This window comes from Heterodontus francisci, chromosome 28 (assembly GCF_036365525.1).
Source record: "Heterodontus francisci isolate sHetFra1 chromosome 28, sHetFra1.hap1, whole genome shotgun sequence".
Classification (NCBI taxonomy): Eukaryota; Metazoa; Chordata; class Chondrichthyes; order Heterodontiformes; family Heterodontidae; genus Heterodontus; species Heterodontus francisci.
Window position 1 is genome coordinate 18,145,318 of NC_090398.1, and position 19,902 is coordinate 18,165,219.

Sequence of the window (19,902 nt, forward strand, 5' to 3'; positions counted from 1 at the left end):
ATTTTACAATTTATATAAATGACTTGGATGAAGGGACTGAACGTATGGTCATTAAATTTGCCGATGAAATAAAGATAGGTAGGAAAGTAAGTTGTGACGTGGACATAAGGCAGCTACAAAGGGATGGAGATAGGTTATGTGAGTGGGCAAAGATCTGGAAAATGGAGTATAATGTGGGAAAATGTGAAATGATTGTGTGAACAATGTTTCCAGGGGATGTTTTTGTTTTAACTCTTTACGGTCATGACATTAACTGATTACTTTTATCAACATTAAAGTACAAAAATTTTTTAAAAACACGGAGATACACATCAGCTTAATTTGAACTACTCCTCGAAACTCAGAATGGCCAATTCTTCTGCTTCCTGGTGCTACGGCATTTTACCAGCAATGGGAACCTCAATGGCACTGCCACCCACCGGGAAGCCAATTGAGGCACTTAATTGCCTCATGAAGAGGCACCTCCCACCCTCGCTGATATGGGGAGGGTGCCAGGTAAATCCTCCTTTATGGCTGTTCCTTGGTCCATGAAGAGGCCTCCTGCTCACAATGGCCACCCTCGTGGCGACAGCACCAACGAAGGAAGAGGAATTTCCCCTTCCTCCCGATTGCCAAGGCCTGCCTGCCTGGCTCGGGCAGAGTATGAATTGGCTGCTGCTGTTAAAATGCTGCCCCAGGGTCCCGCCGTCCACCGCCACGGGTTCAGGCCCCGTCACCCACCAGTACAGGGTCAGGTCCCACCACCCACCGGCACGGGATCAGGTCCCACTGTCCGTCGGCATAGCATCAGGTCCCACTGCCAGCCGGCACGGTTGTCAGGTCCCACTGCTGGCCAGCACGGTTGTCAGGTCCCACTGCCGGCCGGCACGGTTGTCAGGTCCCACTGCCGGCCGGCACGGTTGTCAGGTCCCACTGCCGGCCGGCACGGTTGTCAGGTCCCACTGCCGGCCGGCACGGTTGTCAGGTCCCACTGCCGGCCGGCACGGTTGTCAGGTCCCACTGCCGGCCGGCACGGTTGTCAGGTCCCACTGCCGGCCGGCACGGAGTCAGGTCCCACTGCCGGCCGGCACGGAGTCAGGTCCCACTGCCGGCCGGCACGGTTGTCAGGTCCCACTGCCGGCCGGCACGGTTGTCAGGTCCCACTGCCGGCCGGCACGGTTGTCAGGTCCCACTGCCGGCCGGCACGGAGTCAGGTCCCACTGCCCGCCGGCATAGCATCAGGTCCCACTGCCCGCCGGCACGGGGTCAGGTCCCACTGCCCGCCGGCACGGGGTCAGGTCCCACTGCCCGCCGGCACGGGGTCAGGTCCCACTGCCCGCCGGCACGGGGTCAGGTCCCACTGCCCGCCAGCACGGAGTCAGTTTCCACTGCCCGCCAAAACGGGGTTAGGTTCCACTGCCCGCCGGCACGGGGTCAGGTCCCGCTGCCCGCCGGCACGGGGTCAGGTCCCGCTGCCCGCCGGCACGGGGTCAGGTCCCGCTGCCCGCCGGCACGGGGTCAGGTCCCGCTGCCCGCCGGCACGGGGTCAGGTCCCGCTGCCCGCCGGCACGGGGCCAGGTCCCACTGCCCGCCGGCACGGGGCCAGGTCCCACTGCCCGCCGGCACGGGGTCAGGTCCCACTTTCAGTCCTGGCGGCAGGATTTCTTTGCTGCTGATAAAATTCAATCCTAATTCTCCAACGACATCCCATGTGGTTTTCTGTTGGATTGTTTTCCTGATCTCCTCATGGACTGTCTACTCGAACTTGCTAAAATCCTGGTTTTATAATCTTGCCGGCAGAAATACAGATTATACTTTTCTACACACTCTGCCTCTTTCTCATAGTTTCAAACAGATTGTTACTACAACATCTGATGCTTACAACAGCTTCTCACAGATTTTCAAGACCTTGCAACTGTCTTATCTTGAACTTTCTCGACAGTCTGCTGAATAAGACATTTTGAATTCAGTCACCCTTACCATCATGCTGTTGATCAGTCCATTTAACAGTTCCTTTGTTAAATTAATATCCTGAAACAAACTCAGATCTTTTAGCAGGTAATTAATCCTTAAAACTGGCATCGAAAAATCCAAAATCCTTCAGGTGTGTGGTTCCCAGCTTAGGTTCGTGCAGTGATTGGTGGACCAGACCAGGAATGTATGTAATCATGAAAAGGGCATTTACTTTCACCTTCTCTTGACACCAACATACCTCGATCTCATTTGCAGCCATGTCCGAGACACCTGGGGAACTACTTTGGCTCAATTGACAACCTCCCTTCATGTAGCTGCCGACTGTGCTTTTACTGAAGGGTGACACTCAATCTCAAGTAGAACCAAGTAGTAGGAAGGATGTAAATGCATTGGAAGCAGTTCAAAGAAGGTTTACTAGACTAATATCTGGAATGGGTGGGTTGTCCTATGAGGAAAGGTTTGACAGGCTAGTCTTGTATCTGCTGAAGTTTAGAAGAGTAAGCGGCAACTTGATTGAAACATAGAAGATTCTGGTGGGTCTTGACAAGGTGAATGTAGAAAGGATGTTTCCTCTTGTGGGAGAATCTAGAACCAGGGGTCACTGTTTAAAAATAAGAGGTGACCCATTTAAGACAGGGATGAGGAGAAATTGTTTCTCTGAGGGTTGTGAGTCTTTGGAACTTTCTTCCTCAAAAGGCGGTGAAAGCAGAGTCTTTGAATATTTTTAAGGTGGAGGTAGATAGATTCTTGATACGTAAGGGGGGGAAAGGTTATTGTGTGTTAGGCAGGAGATCAGCCATGATCATGTTGAATGGTGGAGCAGACTCGAGGGGCCGAGTGGCCTACTCCTGCTCATACTTCATATGTCAGGAGAACAACCCCAGATTTTCCAATCTAACCTTGTCACTAAATCCCCCATGCCTGGAACTGTTCTGTTAAATCTCTACTGCACTCTCTCAGGGACCCTCACATCCTTCCTAATGTGTGGTGACCAAATCTGGATGTAATATTCCAATTGTGGCCTAATCAGTGCTTTATAAAGATTCTACATAACTTCCCCGCTTTTGTACTCAATACTTCTATTTATGAAGCCCAAGATCCCACAGACTTTGCTAACTACTCTCCCAATATGTCCTACCTTGTTCAAAGACCCATGCACATGAACCCCCAGGTCCCTCCGTTCCTGCACACTCGTGAGCTGTGCCATTAAGTCTGTATTGCCTCTCCCTATCCCTTCTGCCAAATGCATCACCTCACACTTCTCTGTATGACATTCCATCTGCTATTTGTCTGCTCATTCTGATAACCTATCTATGTCCTGATGCAGGCGATTGGTATCATCCTCAGAAGAACATTAGAAATACGAACAGGAGTAGGCCATTCAGCCCCTCGAGTCTGTTCTGCCATTCAATAAGATCATGACTGATCTAATTGTGGCCTTAATTCCGCATTCCTGCCAGCCCCCAATAAACCTTGACTCCCTTGTCAATCAAAAACCTGTCTAACTCAGCCTTGAATATATTCAATGATCCAGCCTGCACTGCTCTCTGGGGAAGAGAATTCCAAACACTAACAACCCTCGGAGAAGAAGTTCCTCCTCATCTCCGTCTTAAATGGGAGGCCCCTTAGTTTTGAAACTGTGCCCCCAAGTTCCAGGTTCCCCACAAGACTGCTGAGAATGACAACACATTGGAGAGCAGTCCAGACCGTGGCACCAATGAGCAAGAGACTGCACAGGGGGAACAGCAAAGTGTACGAATGCAGTGGTTATAGGAGATTCCATAGTCAGGCATTTCTGTAACCCTCATTGTGAGTCCCACATGGTGTGTTGCCTCTTTCATGCCGGGGTAAAGGAGAGAGTGCAGAATAGTTTGCAGGGGGAAGGAAGTGATCCAGAAGTTGTGGAACACATCAGTACCAACGAAATAGAGAGGGCAGGTATTGAGATCCCACAGTCAGATTTTCAGGAGCTCGGGAGAAAGTTAAAAAGTCGGACCTCGAAGGTAATAATCTCTGGAATTAGTCCCAGTGTCACACGCCAGTAAGAGTAGAAATCAGAAGATAGGGAGCATCAATATGTGGCTTGAAGCATGGTGCAGGAGGGAGGGCTTCAGATTCTTGGAGCATTGGGACCAGTTCTGGGGCTAAAGGCATCTATTCAAAAGGGACAGGTTCCACCCCAACAGGACTGGGACCAATGGCCATGTGGGGATGTTCACTAGTGCGGTTGTGGAGGGTTTAAATTAAAGTGTCAGAGGGATAGTCACCAGCTTATAGAAGTAGAATAGAGGAATAAGGTACATAAAGGAGTGAGTATATTGGATAGTACTGGAGAAGGAAGGAGGACCATATGAGATACAAGCATACACCTTAGTAGGTGGAGTCGGCCATTCGGCCCATCGAACCTGTTCCAACATTTGAGCAGATCATGACTGATCTGATTGCGGCCCCAACTCTCTTTCCTGTCTAGCTGCTATAACCTTTGACACTCCTGTTAATCAAGAATCTGTCAAACTCAGCCTTAAAAATATTCAATGACCCTGCCTCCACTGCAGAATTCCACAGACTAACAAACCTATGAGAGAAGTATTTCTCATCATCTCTGTCTAAAATGGCAGATCCTTTATTTTTAAACTATGTTCCCTAATTTTAGTCTCTCCCACAAGGGGAGGCATCTTTTCAGCATCCACCTGTCAAGTCCCCTCAGGATCTTATATGTTTCAATAAGATCACCTCTCATTCCTCTAAACTCCAATGAATACAGACCCAACCCGTCCAACCTTTCCTCATATAATAACCCCCTCATCCCAGGAATCAGTTGAGTGAACCTTCTCTGAACTGTTTCTAATGCAATAGTATCCTTTCTTAAGTAAGGGGACAAAACTGAATGCAGTACTTCAGATGTGGTCTCACCAACGCCCTGTGCAACTATAGCTAAGCTTCCCTACTTTTATATTCTATTCCCCTTGCATTAAACAACAACATTCCATTTCCTTCCAAATCACTCACTGTACCTGCAGACTAACTTTATGAATCATGTACCAGGACACCCAGATCCCTCTGTACTGCAGAGTTCTCGAATCTCTCCATTTAAATAATATACTGCTTTTCAATTCTTCCTGCCAAAGTGGACAAGTCCACATTTTCCCACATTATACTCCCATCTGCCAAATTTTTGCTCACTCACTTAACCTATCTGTATTTCTTTGTAGACTCTTTATGTCTTCTTCACAACTTACTCACCTACCAATCTTTGTGTCATCAGTAAACTTAGCAACCATACATTTAGTTAAGAGCAGACAATAACAACAGCTGATATTAAAATCGCACATTTAATGTAATAAAATGACCCAACGCACTTCATTGAAATATTCTAAAAGAAAGTATGACAGTGAACCACATACATGTGTCAGCTGTGGTTCAGTTGGTCTTACTCTTGCCTCTGAATCACAGGATTCTGGATTCAAATCCCACTCCAGGACTTGAACACAAAAATCAAGACTGACACTGCAATGCAGTACTGAGGGAACACTGCCCTGTCGGAGGTACTGTCTTTCACATGAGATGTTAAACTGAGATCCCATCTACCAGCTTTGGTGAATGTAAAAGATTCTATGGCACTATTTTGAAGAAGAGCAGGGGGATTTTCCCTGGTGTCCTGGCCAATCCTGGCCCTCAATCAATATCACAAAAACAGATTGTCTGCTCATGATCACATTGCTGTTTGTGGGAGTTTGCTGTGTGTAAATTAGCTGTCACACTTCCTACATTACAACAGTGAATACACTTCAAAAATACTTCATTGGCTGTAAAGTGTTTTGAGACGTTCGGTGGTTGTGAAAAGCGCTATAGAAATGCAAGTCTTTCTTTTTCTTTATATTGAGATATTAGATCAGGTGACCAAAAGCTTGGTCTAAAGTAGGTTTTAAGGAGTGTCTTTTTGGAGGAAAGTGGTCTGGGGAGGGTATTCCAGAGCTTGGGGCCTAGAAAACTGAAGGTCACCAATGGTGGATCGATTGTTCCTTTCTCTTCTCCATGTCTAATCTAAAACCTATGATACAATGATCACTCTTCCCCAAGTGCTGTTCCACAGATAGTTGGTCCACCTCATTCCTCAGCACCAGATCCACCAATGCCTCCTTCCTTCGCCTGAAAATATTTCAGAAATTCCTAACCCCTCCTTTCCCTTTACTCTAACATTATCCCAATCGATATTTGAGTAACTAAAGTTCCCCCAATACCACCACTCTATAGTTCTCGCACATCTCTGCGATTTCCCTGCAGATTTGCTCCTTTATTTCTCTCTGTCATTGTTCCGAGGTTTGTAGATTACCCCCAGTCATGTGATCACATCCTTTTTTTTCTGAACTCTAACCAAATGTATTCTATCCTTTCGCCCTGAAGATCATCCTCTCTTTCCAACACTACAATGTCTTCCCTAATCAGTACTGCCACACACCTCCCTTTTCTCCTTCACTATCTTTTCTGAACACTTTGTATCTGTGAATATTAAGTGCCCCGTCCTCACCATTTTTAAGCCACGTTTCTGTTATTTCCACTGCATTATATTCCCACATAGGTGTCAGTGCTTGTGGCTCATCAACCTTATTCACCACACTTTTACATTTCTAAACAAGCATTCTGAACATCTATTCCCTGTAGTCCTTAGTCAGCTTCTATTTAATATGGTACTCCTTCCTTCTCTTGTATTCTCCAACACTCTCACTACTTTAAGCACCTTATTCTGCTCTTTTCTACTTTATTTGGTGTTGCCTGTGCCCCTACCAATTTAATTTAAAGCCTCTCCAACTACACTAGTGAACCTCCCCGCAAGGACATTGGTCCCAGTCCTGCTGAGGTGCAACCCGTCGCTTTTTAATAGGTGTCTCCTACCCCAGATCCCAATATCTCAACAATCTGAAACCCTTCCTCTTGCATCATGTCTCGAGCCACACATTGATCCTCCCTATCATCCTATTTCTACTCTCACTGCTGCGTGGCATTGGGAGTAATCCAGAGATTCTTACCTTTGAGGTCCTACTTTTTAACTTCCTCCCTCGCTCCTGAAAATCAGACTGTAGGACCTCAATACCTGCCCTCTCTATGTCGTTGGTACCAATGTGTACACAACTTTTGGCTCACCCCACCTTCCCCCCCTAAGAATGTTCTCCGTGATGTCCTTTACCCCAGCACCAGGGAGGTAACACATCACACAGGACTGACCAATCTGAATTCACTGTTTGATTTGTGGGTGACTATCTTACATTGATGGCCTCTAGTTTTGCTCTTCCCCACAAGTGGAAACATTCTCTCTGTGTCTCCTCTATTGAAACCTTTCATACTTTTAAACACCTCTATTAGGTCACCCCTCAGCCTGCTCTTTGTTCAGAAAATAGAGACCAGCCTGTTTATTCCCTCCTGATAGGTATTCCCGACATTGCTGGTATCATCCTTGTAAATATTTTTCACCCTCTCCAGTGCCTCCATATCTTTTTTATAATATGGTGAACAGAATTGTATGCAGTATTCCAGGTGTGGTCCAACCAGGGTTTGACGTAAGTTTAGCATAACTTCTATACTTTTCAACTCTACCCCCTAGGAATAAACCTTAGTGCTTGGTTTACTGTTAACCTGTGTAATTACTTTTAGTGATTTGTGTATTTGTACTCCCAGATCCCTTACCTCCTCTGCCCCATTTAGATTCTTGTTTTGTAAGTAATATGTCACCTCTTTACTTTTCTTTCTAAAATGTAATACCTCACATTTATCTATGTTGCTATTAATTTGTCAATTACATGTCCATTCTGCAAGTTTGTGAATATCTTCATGTAATTTGTTGCTATCCTCCTCAGATTAACTATCCCCCCAACCCCAGGTTTGGTGCCATCTGAAGATTTAGAAATTGTGTTTTTGATTCCAAAGTCTAAATCATTAATATAAATTGTGAAAACAGTGATCCCAGCACTGATCCTTGTGCAACACCACTTTCCACCTTCTGCCATTCTGAGTAACTACTCTTTATCCCTACTCTCTGCTTTCTGTTTTGAAGCCAGCTGGCTGTCCATTCTGCTTGTTCCCTGATCCTGCAATCTCTGACCTTATTCATTAGTCTGTTATGTGATATCTTATCAAAGACTTTTTGAAAATCTGGATAAATTGCATCCACTGCATTAACATTGTCCACTTTCTCTGTCACCTCTTCAAAAAATTCAACAAGGTTGGTTAAGCAAGACTTTCTCTTTAAATACATGTTGACTATTCATTATTATATCTTTGGTTTCCAGATATTCTTCTATTCCCACCTTTAGTAGAGATTCCATTATTTTTTACCACTGATGTTAAGCCAACTGGTGTATAGTTCCCTGTACATGTTCTATCTCCTTTCTTAAATATCGGTATAATGTTAGCTATCGGCCAGTCTTCTGACACTACACCTTTCTCTAAAGAATGATTAAAAATGTGTAGTAATGTCTCTGCTATCACTTCCCGAGATTCTTTTAAAATGTGTGGATTTAATCCATTTGGACCAGGGGTTTTTATCCTCTGAGTTTGATTAGTTTATTTAAAACTTCACCTTTTTTTATTTTCAGTGCTGTTATCTGATTTCTGATCTGTCCACCTATCCTGTTTTCCTGGTAAATATTGAAGCAAGGTCATTATTTAATATTTCTGCCATTTTTCTGTCATCTGTTGTGATATAATCCTGACCATCAATAATTGGCCCTATTTCCATCATGATTTTCTTTTTTTTATTTATGTGCCTATAAAATGTTTTACTATTTGTTCCTTGATAATGTAATTGCACCTTTTTGTCCTTTTTTAAAAATTTCTAATCTCTTTGTCGTGCTCTCCCCTGCTGCTCATGTACTTAGTGTCTGTCTTTTTCCAAGACCTCATTTTTCTTTACCTGATGTCTTTATTCATCCATGGTAACTCATTAGTGTTTCACTTGTTCTTGTCTTTTTAGCAGAATATATTTTTCCTGGACTATGTCAAACATGGTTTTAAAAGTTTCCCATTGCTGTTCGACATCACTGTTTGACAATATTGTTGTCAGTTTTATTTTCCTCGGCTCTATTCTCAGCCCCTCAAATTCCACTTTTCTCCAATCTATTCCCTGGTCTTCGTCATACTTACCTCCTTCCCAATTATTATCTTAAAGTATATAATATTAATGTTCACTATTGTCTCGATGTTCCCCTACTTTTACTTTTATCTACTCTGGCTCATTCCCCATTACTAGATCCAGTAGGGAATCCTCCCTTTTTGAGCTTCTTACATATTGGGTTAGAAAGGAGTCTTGTACACATTGTAGGAACTCCATTCCCTTATTTCCTTTACATGTCTCTTCTGGCCAATTAATCTCATGTTAGTTGAAATTCCCCATGATTATTATTCCATGTTTTGTATTCATTTCCCTAATTTCTTTGTATACTTCTCCCTCACCTTCCTTCCACTATTAGGTGGTCCGTAGACAATCCCTGTTAATGTGGTTGATCCTTTATTATCTTTTATCTTTATCCATGTGGATTCTATTTCTGTCTTGCTGATGGCCGTGTCACTTTTTGCTACTGCCATTGTTTTTAGTATTAAGTACAGCTACTCCACCTCCCCAATTTCCCCTCTATCGTTTCTAAGTAGTTTATATCCTGAAATGTTTAATGCTCAGTCCAGATTTTTCCATAGCTATGTCTCAGTAATCCCTAATATGATTCCTCGCAATGTAGTATTGCCTCCAATTCCCCTGTTTTATTACAGACACTGTGTGTATTTCTATATGAAAAGTTTAACTCATTTGTAAGAGCAGTTCATTTTACTTAATTTTTTACCAGCTTTTTACAGTCATGCTCCATAATTCTATTTACCGCCTTTCCATCGAAGTCCTCACTTATTTTTGTTTTCTTTCCAATGCTCCGCTTTCCTGATTTGTTTATATTCAGCCTCATTTCATCTTCTGTTCATCCCTCCCCATCTCCCCGCCACTCCCCCTCCTGCCCCCGTCTTATGGGTTTAAAACCTTTACCACCTCCCTATTTACCATTTCTACTAGGACACAGGTCCCATCCCAGTTCAGGTGGAATCTGTAAACTTGCTATAACTCCTTTCTTTGCCAGTGTTTCATTTAAATGAACCCCTCTTTCCCACACCAGCTCTTTAGCCACACTTTAACTCGCGTAATTGCTCTCCTGCCACCATAAGATATCCCTTACCCTGGCACCTTGTAGACAACGCACCCGACAGGATTCTCATTCATGGCTGCAGAGGACACTATCCATCCCTCTAATTATAGAAACCCTTATCACTGCCACGTTCTATTCTGCTCTTTCCCCCTTGGACAGTCTTCTGAGCCACAGTACCTTGGTCTACATTGTGACTGTCCTCCCCACAGTCTTTCTCCTTGTCCTCACAGGTAACAAGTACATTGTACCTTTTGGACAGGACCTGTGTTTGAGGAACCTCCTTCTCAATCTCTCCTCAGTCCTCACCATGCTGCTCCCTAATGGTTACACCCTCTTCTTGAACCTGTGATTTTCTCTGAGCTGTGACTGTATTCTGGATAAAACTGTGAAGAAATTCATCCCCCTCCCTTATGTTTGGGAATGTCTCTAACTCACATTCTAGCCCATTGACTCTGAGCTGGAATGACTGAAGATGGAGACATTTCCTGCTGGTGTGGGAATGTGGGACAGTCTCACTATCCACAAACTCCCACTTCCTACAGTCCCAACACGTAGCCTGCCCTGTCATCTCTAGTCTTTTATAATTAATTTGCTTATTGATAACCTGAATAAATGTAATTAGGTCTTTAAAAACAATTCATAATAAATGTATTCATTAATTGATTTATCTGATTAATTTAATAAAGTAATCGATTTATTTCCCCAAACAATGTTTTATTCAAATGCTGTCACTTGGAGAGACAAAAACACACTGTAATATTCACCAACCAATCACCTACCTTCTGTCCTGTTACTTCCCTCTTTGATGTTTATTGACAGCTCCTGAATATATGAGGAGTTCTGCAGTGTGAGATTCATTGTGAGTGACAGGAAAATCTGGTTGTTAATTTCCTCAAGTCTTTTTCAGTGTTTCCTGTAGCATTGAACAGAAAGTGAATTGTATCAGGTCCAGGGTTTGATTCAATTTGTTTCTCACTCTCTGTCTGTTTGCGTTTAGACTGGATTTCAATAAATTGGGAGATTCAGGAGTGAAACTACTGTCTGTGGCTTTGAGGAACCCGGACTGTAAAATACAGAAACTGGGGTAAGTACCAGACTGTGTGTGATTGTGTTTATAATAACTGGGTATCTGACAATGTACGTTACTGTTAATATCAGTAATGGTGTCATTAATAAACACTGTGCATTATTATCAGTATCAGTAATAGTGTTGTTACTAAGCACTGTGCATTATTAGTAACAGCTATCGTGTTATTGCTAAGCACTGTACATTATTAATATCAGGAATGGTGTTACCAATAAACACTGGGGATTTACTCTGATTCCTGTTATTTCTCCATCTTTGATCCCAGGCTGGGAGGAAACAATCTCACAGATTCTAGTGTCGAGGATCTTGCCACCATTCTCAGTACAAACCGATCACTGACGGTTCTGAACCTGGCTCTGAATAAACTGGGAGATTCAGGAGTGAAACTACTGTCTGCAGCTCTGAGGAACCCAGACAGTAAAATACAGAAACTGTGGTAAATGCTAATTTTATATTAATTATGTTTAATTGTGTGCAGATGGTGGACATTGACCCGGACTGTAAAATACAGACACTGGAGTAAGTACCAGACTGAGAGAGATTGTGTTTATAATAACTGGATGCCTAACACTGGACATTATTATTAGTATCAATGATAGTGTTATCAATAAACATTATTATTAGTATCAGTAATGGTGTTATCAATAAACTCTGGGGATTTACTCTGATTCCTGTTCTTTCTCTCTCTCTCTCTCTGATTTCAGGCTTTCTCATAACGCACTCACAGCTTCTTGTATCGAAGATCTCGCCTCCATTCTCAATAGAAACCGGTCACTGACAGATCTGAACCTGAGTGGTAATAATCTGGGAGATTCAGTAGTGAAATTACTGTGTGCAGCTCTGAGGAACCCGGACTGTAAAATACAGAGACTGTGGTAAGTACCAGACTGTGAGAAATTGTGTCTCTAATAATTAGATGTCTAACACTGCACATTATTGTTAGTATCAATAAACATTATGAGTATCAGTAATGGCGTTCTGAGTCATCATCTTCTTCTTTGGCCTCCTTGTCTCGAGAGACAATGGGTAAACGCCTGGAGGTGGTCAGTGGTTTGTGAAGCAGCGCCTGGAGTGGCTCTTAAGGCCAATACTGGAGTGACAGACTCTTCCACAGGTGCTACAGATAAAATTGGTTGTCGGGGCTGTTACACAGTTGGCTCTCCTCTTGTGCTTCTGTCTTTTTTCCTGCCAACTGCTAAGTCTCTTCGACTCACCACACTTTAGCCCCGCCTTTATGGCTGCCCGCCAGCTCTGGTGATCACTGGCAACTGACTCCCACGACTTCTGATCAGTATCACAGGACTTCATGTTGCGCTTGCAGACGTCTTTAAAGCGGAGACATGGATGGCCGGTGGGTCTGATACCCGTGGCGAGCTCGCTGTACAATGTGTCCTTGGGGATCCTGCCATCTTCCATGCGGCTCACATGGCCAAGCCATCGCAAGTGCCACTGTCTCAGTAGGGTGTATATGCTGGGGATGTTGGCTGCCTCGTGGACTTCTGTGATGGAGATACGGTCCTGCTACCTGATGCCAAGGATTCTCCGGAGGCAGCGAAGATGGAATGAATTGGGACGTCGCTCTTGGCTGACATACGTTGTCCAGGCCTCGCTGCCATAGAGCAAGGTACTGAGGACACAGGCTTGATACACTCGGACTTTTGTGTTCCATGTCAGTGCGCCATTTTCCCACACTCTCTTGACCAGTCTGAACATAGCAGTGGAAGCCTTTCTCATGCACTTGTTTAATTCTGCATCGAGAGACAGGTTACTGGTAATAGTTGAGCCTAGGTAGGTGAACTCTTGAACCACCTCCAGAGCTTCTTTCTTTTGGGCCTCCTTATCTCGAGAGACAATGGATACGCGCCTGGAGGTGGTCAGTGGTTTGTGAAGCAGCGCCTGGAGTGGCTATAAAGGCCAATTCTGGAGTGACAGGCTCTTCCACAGGTGCTGCAGAGAAATTTGTTTGTTGGGGCTGTTGCACAGTTGGCTCTCCCCTTGCGCCTCTGTCTTTTTTCCTGCCAACTACTAAGTCTCTTCGACTCGCCACAATTTAGCCCTGTCTTTATGGCTGCCCGCCAGCTCTGGCAAATGCTGGCAACTGACTCCCACGACTTGTGATCAATGTCACACGATTTCATGTCGCGTTTGCAGACGTCTTTATAACGGAGACATGGACGGCCGGTGGGTCTGATATCAGTGGCGAGCTCGCTGTACAATGTGTCTTTGGGGATCCTGCCATCTTCCATGCGGCTCACATGGCCAAGCCATCTCAAGCGCCGCTGACTCAGTAGTGTGTATAAGCTGGGGGTGTTGGCCGCTTCAAGGACTTCTGTGTTGGAGATATAGTCCTGCCACCTGATGCCAAGTATTCTCCGAAGGCAGCGAAGATGGAATGAATTGAGACGTCGCTCTTGGCTGGCATACGTTGTCCAGGCCTCGCTGCCGTAGAGCAAGGTACTGAGGACACAGGCCTGATACACTCGGACTTTTGTGTTCCGTGTCAGTGCGCCATTTTCCCACACTCTCTTGGCCAGTCTGGACATAGCAGTGGAAGCCTTACCCATGCGCTTGTTGATTTCTGCATCTAGAGACAGGTTACTGGTGATAGTTGAGCCTAGGTAGGTGAACTCTTGAACCACTTCCAGAGCGTGGTCGCCAATATTGATGGATGGAGCATTTCTGACATCCTGCCCCATGATGTTCGTTTTCTTGAGGCTGATGGTTAGGCCAAATTCATTGCAGGCAGACGCAAACCTGTCGATGAGACTCTGCAGGCATTCTTCAGTGTGAGATGTTAAAGCAGCATCGTCAGCAAAGAGGAGTTCTCTGATGAGGACTTTCCGTACTTTGGACTTCGCTCTTAGACGGGCAAGGTTGAACAACCTGCCCCCTGATCTTGTGTGGAGGAAAATTCCTTCTTCAGAGGATTTGAACGCATGTGAAAGCAGCAGGGAGAAGAAAATCCCAAAAAGTGTGGGTGCGAGAACACAGCCCTGTTTCACACCACTCAGGATAGGAAAGGGCTCCAGAGCATGGTCACCGATATTGATAGATGGAGCATTTCTGACGTCCTGTCCCATGATGTTTGTTTTCTTGAGGCTGATGGTTAGGCCAAATTCATTGCAGGCAGCCGCAATCCTGTCGATGAGACTCTGCAGACACTCTTCAGTGTGGGATGTTAATGCAGCATCGTCAGCAAAGAGGAGTTCCCTGATGAGGACTTTCCGTACTTTGGTCTTCGCTCTTGGATGGGCAAGGTTGAACAACCTGCCACCTGACCTTGTGTGGAGGAAAATTCCTTCTTCTGAAGACTTGAATGCATGTGAGAGCAGCAGGGAGAAGAAAATCCCAAACAGTGTGGGTGCGAGAACACAGCCCTGTTTCACACCGCTCAGGATAGGAAAGGAGTCTGAGGAGGCGCCGCTAAGCTGAATTGTGCCTTTCGTATTGTCATGGAATGAGGTTCTGAATAAACACTGGGAATTTACTGTCATTCCTGTTCTTTGTCTCTCTGTCTGATCCCAGGCTTTCTCATAATGCACTCACAGCTTCTTGTATGGAAAATCTCACCTCCATTCTCAATACAAACCAGTCACTGACGGATCTGAACCTGAATGATAATAATCTGGGAGATTCAGGAGTGAAACTACTGTCTGAGGCTCTGAGGAACCCGGATTGTAAAATACAGAGACTGTGGTAAGTACCAGATTGTGAGAGATTGTGTCTATAATAACTGGATGTCTAACATTGCACGTAACTATTCGTATCAATAATAGTGTCATCAATAAACATTCGTATCAGTAATGGCATTGTTAATAAACTCTGGAATTTACTGTGGTTCCTGGTATTTCTCTCCCTCTCTGATCCCAGGCTTTCTCATAACACACTCTCAGCTTCTTGTTTCAAAGATCTCGCCTCCGCTCTCAGTACAAACCGGTCATTGACGGACCTGGACTTGGGTGGTAATAAACTGGGAGATTCAGTCGTGAAACTACTGTCTGCAGCTCTGAGGAATCCAGACTGTAAAATACAGAGACTGGGGTAAGTGCTAATTGTATATTAATTATGTTTAATTGTGTGCAGGTAGTGGGCATTGACTGGGGTTTCACTTGAGCACATATAAGGAGGCACCTCTTGATACTGTGGTGTGGTTGAGTGAGGAGGTTTATGCTTGTAATGCTTTACTCTGTAAATTAATGTAAGACTGAGTAAAGATTAGCTCCAGTAATATTCTTCACCAACTGTATTTCCAGAGTAGAATATGGTAACAGAGAATGGTCGCCTCAAGGTGACAGTCCAAGGTAAAGGCCTGCTTAGGTCGGAAAAAGAAGCGATAGGAACATAGGAAGGTAGGAAGGAACAGGAGTAGGCCATTCAGCCCCTCGAGCCTGTCCCACCATTCAATGAGATCATGGCTGATCTGCGGCCTAACTCCATATACCTGCCTTTGGCCCATATCCCTAATTATCTTTGCTTAACAAAATCTATCTCAGATTTAAAATTAACAACTGTTTTAGCTTCAACTGCTGTTTGTGGGAGAGAGTTCCAAACCTCTACCACCCTTTGTGTGAAGAAGTGCTTCCGAACATCTCTACTGAATGGTCTGGTTCTAATTTTTAGACTATGTCCCCTAGTTTTAGAAACTCCAACCGTTGGAATTAGTTTATCTTTATCTAGCCTGTCTTTTCCTGTTAGTATCTGGAAGACTACAATCAGATCACCCCTTAACCTTCGAAATTCTCGCGAAAACAGGCCTAATTTGTGGAATCTCTCCTCGTAACTTAACCCCTGTAGTCCAGATATCATTCTTGTAAACCTACGTTGCACTCCCTCCAAGGCCAATATATCCTTCCTAAGGTGTGGTGCCCAGAGCTGCTCACAGTACTCCAAGTGCAGTCTAACCAGGGTTTTGTACAGCTGCAGCATAACCTCTCTGTCTTTATACTCCAATCCTCTAGATATAAAGGCTAGCATTCCATTAGCCTTTTTGATTATTTTCTGCACTTGCTCGTGGCATTTTAAAGATCTATGCACCTGAACCCCCAAGTCTCTTTGGACATCCACTGTACTTAACCTCTTCCCATTTAGAAAGTACCCTGCTCTATCCTTTTTTGGTCCAAAATGGATCATCTCACACTTGCCCACATTGAAATCCATCCGCCACAGTTTTTCCCACTCACCTAGTCTGTCAATATCTCCTTGTAACTTTATGCTATCATCTAGAGTGTCTACAATGCCGCCTAACTTTGTATCATCAGCAAATTTGGATATATGACTTACTATGACATCATCCAAACTGGTCCGAACCCAACAGAATCACAGCGGACCAGAGTCCGACCCGGGCCGACGCCCTTCAATTTTGCCCTGAGCCCAACCCGACCATCCCTTGACTTACCTTCTGATTCGGAACCTCCAGGAAGCTGCAGCGTGTGAGTGATGACATCTAGAGACGTCACTCGCTCACTGCGCAGACTCAGTTTTGTTCTGGGCTCCCAGCTCAGGTAAGTTTTTTTAATTTCAATACTTACCAACAGAGCACTTGCCGTGTCTGGCCTGACTCTGACTCGGTTCAACCCAAGCCCGACCCGACCCGAACCCAACACATGTCCTCGGGACTCTTCAGGTTCAGGTAGCAGGCCTCGAGTCCAAGGCTGCTTTTGCTGACAATGCAACCACTAGGTGGCGCAGTATGGGCACACGTGCAAATGCAACCTCATGGACAGAAACATCACTGTCTGCAACGTCTCAGGAAGCTGCCAGTAATAAAAATGGTGCTGCTCAATTTAACACAAAAAAAATCAAACCCAAACCCCCTCACCCCCCCAATGATCACTGTCTCCCCCCCAACAATACACCACTCCCTCGTGCAATCACACGTCTCTTACCCACTCCCTCCCACACCCACCTTCCCACCGCTCCCAACTGCTCGTCACTCCATTTCACCATTCTCTTCCGCATCCGTCTGCTCGCTGTTCCTTTCCAATGCTTACACCCTGCCTCGCCACCCAGAGAAGCAGCAGGGATGGTGGGCGGGCGGGGGAGCCAGTGAGGTGCTAGCGGTGAGGCGGGATGGAGCCGCATAGAGTAGGGAGCGGCGAGCAGGCGGATGCAGGTGAGAACAGCAGGAGGGAGCGGGGAAGAAAAGAGGTGACTGAGCGCCGATTGGGGGAGGGAGTGGGGTACTGTTGGAGGGGTGGAGATTGCGATCACAGCCATTGAGAGGTGAAGCAACACTCGGACATTGTTACGTGTGATGTCATTACGTGGTGACATTGACATGCGCATGCATGGACCCATGCTGGCAAATGTTCAGACACAGTGATGACGTCAGTGATCGATCTGCACATGCTCTGCATTGTCAGGTGATATTCCAGAAAAAAGTAACAGACAAAAAAATTCTAGCAGCAATTATCAGAAATGGCCGAAAGCAAGTGTAAATTGTTGGGCTTTGATTACCCTCCGATGTTCTCGGAATCTGAACCATATGACCAGGTGAGGTGAAAGTGATTGATCTTGATATCGAGGCAGCATTTGACCGAGTGTGACATCAAAGAGCCCGAGGCAAATTGAAGTTAGTGGGAATCAGGGGCAAAACTCTCCACTGGTTGGTGTTATGACCGAGGATGGAGGAGTGCACTTTCTTTCTCTAGTTCCACTTCTCCACAGGTCACAACATATATTTAAATGTTTTACCCAGTTACCGATACAGCCAATTATATACTTCATCTATTTCAGTTTCTGAATAAAAATCCACTAACCAAATTTCTTTAATAATAAACAAAATTATTAATTTATTGTAAAACAGACTCATTTCATAAAGATGCAAAGCTTATTAACACAGGTTGAAATATGAAAGTATGAAAATATTCCTTTCGAAATAACCCGTCACACATGCACAAACGCACGAGTTAAAGGAAAAATAAAGATGCTTTCTCTGCAGAGATCAACTTTACAAAAAAATAAAAAATAATACTTTGGCCAAGTACTTGTTTCATTCTTGGAGAAAAAAGATAAGATATGGAATAATCCAGCTGGTCTGGATGCATGTAGACGGGGGTCATTTGTCACATGCAGTTGTCACTGGGATCTTTTCAGAAGCAGTTCATTCAGGATATGTGAAGAGAAAGTCTTGCAGAAACTTCTCAGGAGAAATGCTGCATCAGTTTCTCCAGTTCTCACACTGAATTCTCAGAGTTCTCAAAGAGGTGGAACAGGATAAACTGGTGACCTCTCTCTCTTAGCAGGCTGACACCCCAACTGCCCATTCAAACAGTTCAAAATGAAACCAACTCCTGACCACCATAAATCTAGACATGTGACTTCTCTGTAAACAGTTCCAATAGTCAGCAAGGCCTCTGTTGTTTAATTAGCTTAAGACATGTAACTTCCAGAAAGTGTTTTTTAAAACAATGTCTCAAGTGTCCTTCCAGTAACCCTTTAAAAAAAAGTCAAGCATTTCCGCAAGTATTTGCACAGTCTTTTGAATACGAGTCCCCAAAAACTATGAGAAAATGGAAGCACCTTCATAACATTGGTATCACACCTATCACAAAGGAAGATGGTTGTGGTTAAAGTCTGGCTACTGACCAGAACCCGACTAGATCCAACTACATGTGTCGGGTTCAGGTTGGGTCGAAATTCTGAGTCCAGCATTCGGGCTTGGGTTGGATCGGGCTGGACATTGCTTCCAGGAAGTCAGGGGATCAGGCTTACCAATGATTGCCCACAACTCCAGCTGCAGGAACAGCTGCTGCTGCATCAGATGAAGGAGACACGGGTCAGGTCGGGCGCGCAAAAAAAATTAAAGGGCTTGGGTCGGGTTCAGGTTGGCTGCTTTCATGTCAGGTCTGGGTCGGGATTGAATTTTATACCCGAGCCAGGCTTCACCTGCAGTTGTTGGAGGTCAGTGATCTCAGTTCCAGGACATCACTGCAGGAGTTCCTCAGAGTAGTGTCCTCGGCTCAACCATCCTCGGCTGTTTCATCAGTGACCTTCCTTCCATCGTAAAGTCAGAAGTGAGGATGTTCGGTGATGATTGTACAATGTACAGTGTCACAAGAACACAAAAAATCAGACCATCGAGCCTGCTCCACCATTCAGTACGATCATGGCTAATCTTAGGCTTCAACTTCACTTTCCCGCCCGCTCGCCATATCCCTTGATTCCCTGAGAGACCAAAAGTCTGTCTATCCCAGCCTTAAATGTATTCAACGATGGAGCATCCAAAACACTCTGGGATAGAGAATTCCAAAGACTCTTAACCCTTTGAGTGAAGTAATTTTTCCTCATCTCAGTCCTAAATGATCAGCCACTAATCCTGAGACTGTGCCCCGTGTTATCGATTCCCCTACCAGTGGAATCAATCTCTGTGTCTACTCTATCCAGTCCCTTCAGAATCTTGTATGTTTCCATGAGATTGCCTCTCATTCTTCTAAACTCCAGAGAGTATGGGCACAATTTACTCAGCCTCTCATCATAGGACAACCCCCTCATCCCAGGGACCAATCTAGTGAACCTTCGCTGTACCGCCTCCAATGCAAGTATATCCTTTCTTAAATGTGGAGACTAAAACTGCACACAGTACTCCAGATGTGGTCTCACTAAAACCCTGTACAATTGTAGCAAGACTTCGTTATTCCTGTACTCCAGTCCCCTTGCAATAAAGGCCAACATGCCATTTGC

At 44.9% G+C, this 19,902-nt stretch overlaps 1 protein-coding gene across 10 annotated transcripts in view; it reads left to right on the top strand.

Annotated features, from left to right (window-relative positions):
- The window catches only part of LOC137385110 (NACHT, LRR and PYD domains-containing protein 3-like), a 97,355-nt gene that overhangs the window by 68,116 nt on the left and 9,337 nt on the right, over positions 1-19,902 (top strand). For 9 of the 10 annotated variants that reach the window (XM_068059883.1, XM_068059882.1, XM_068059881.1 and 6 more), the window contains 5 exons: positions 11,131-11,217; positions 11,486-11,656; positions 11,925-12,095; positions 14,746-14,916; positions 15,091-15,261. In XM_068059883.1, the coding sequence (XP_067915984.1) occupies positions 11,131-11,217; positions 11,486-11,656; positions 11,925-12,095; positions 14,746-14,916; positions 15,091-15,261 (771 nt within the window). The remainder of the gene's footprint in view (positions 1-11,130; positions 11,218-11,485; positions 11,657-11,924; positions 12,096-14,745; positions 14,917-15,090; positions 15,262-19,902) is intronic. The other variant, XM_068059889.1, reaches the window with a different exon arrangement.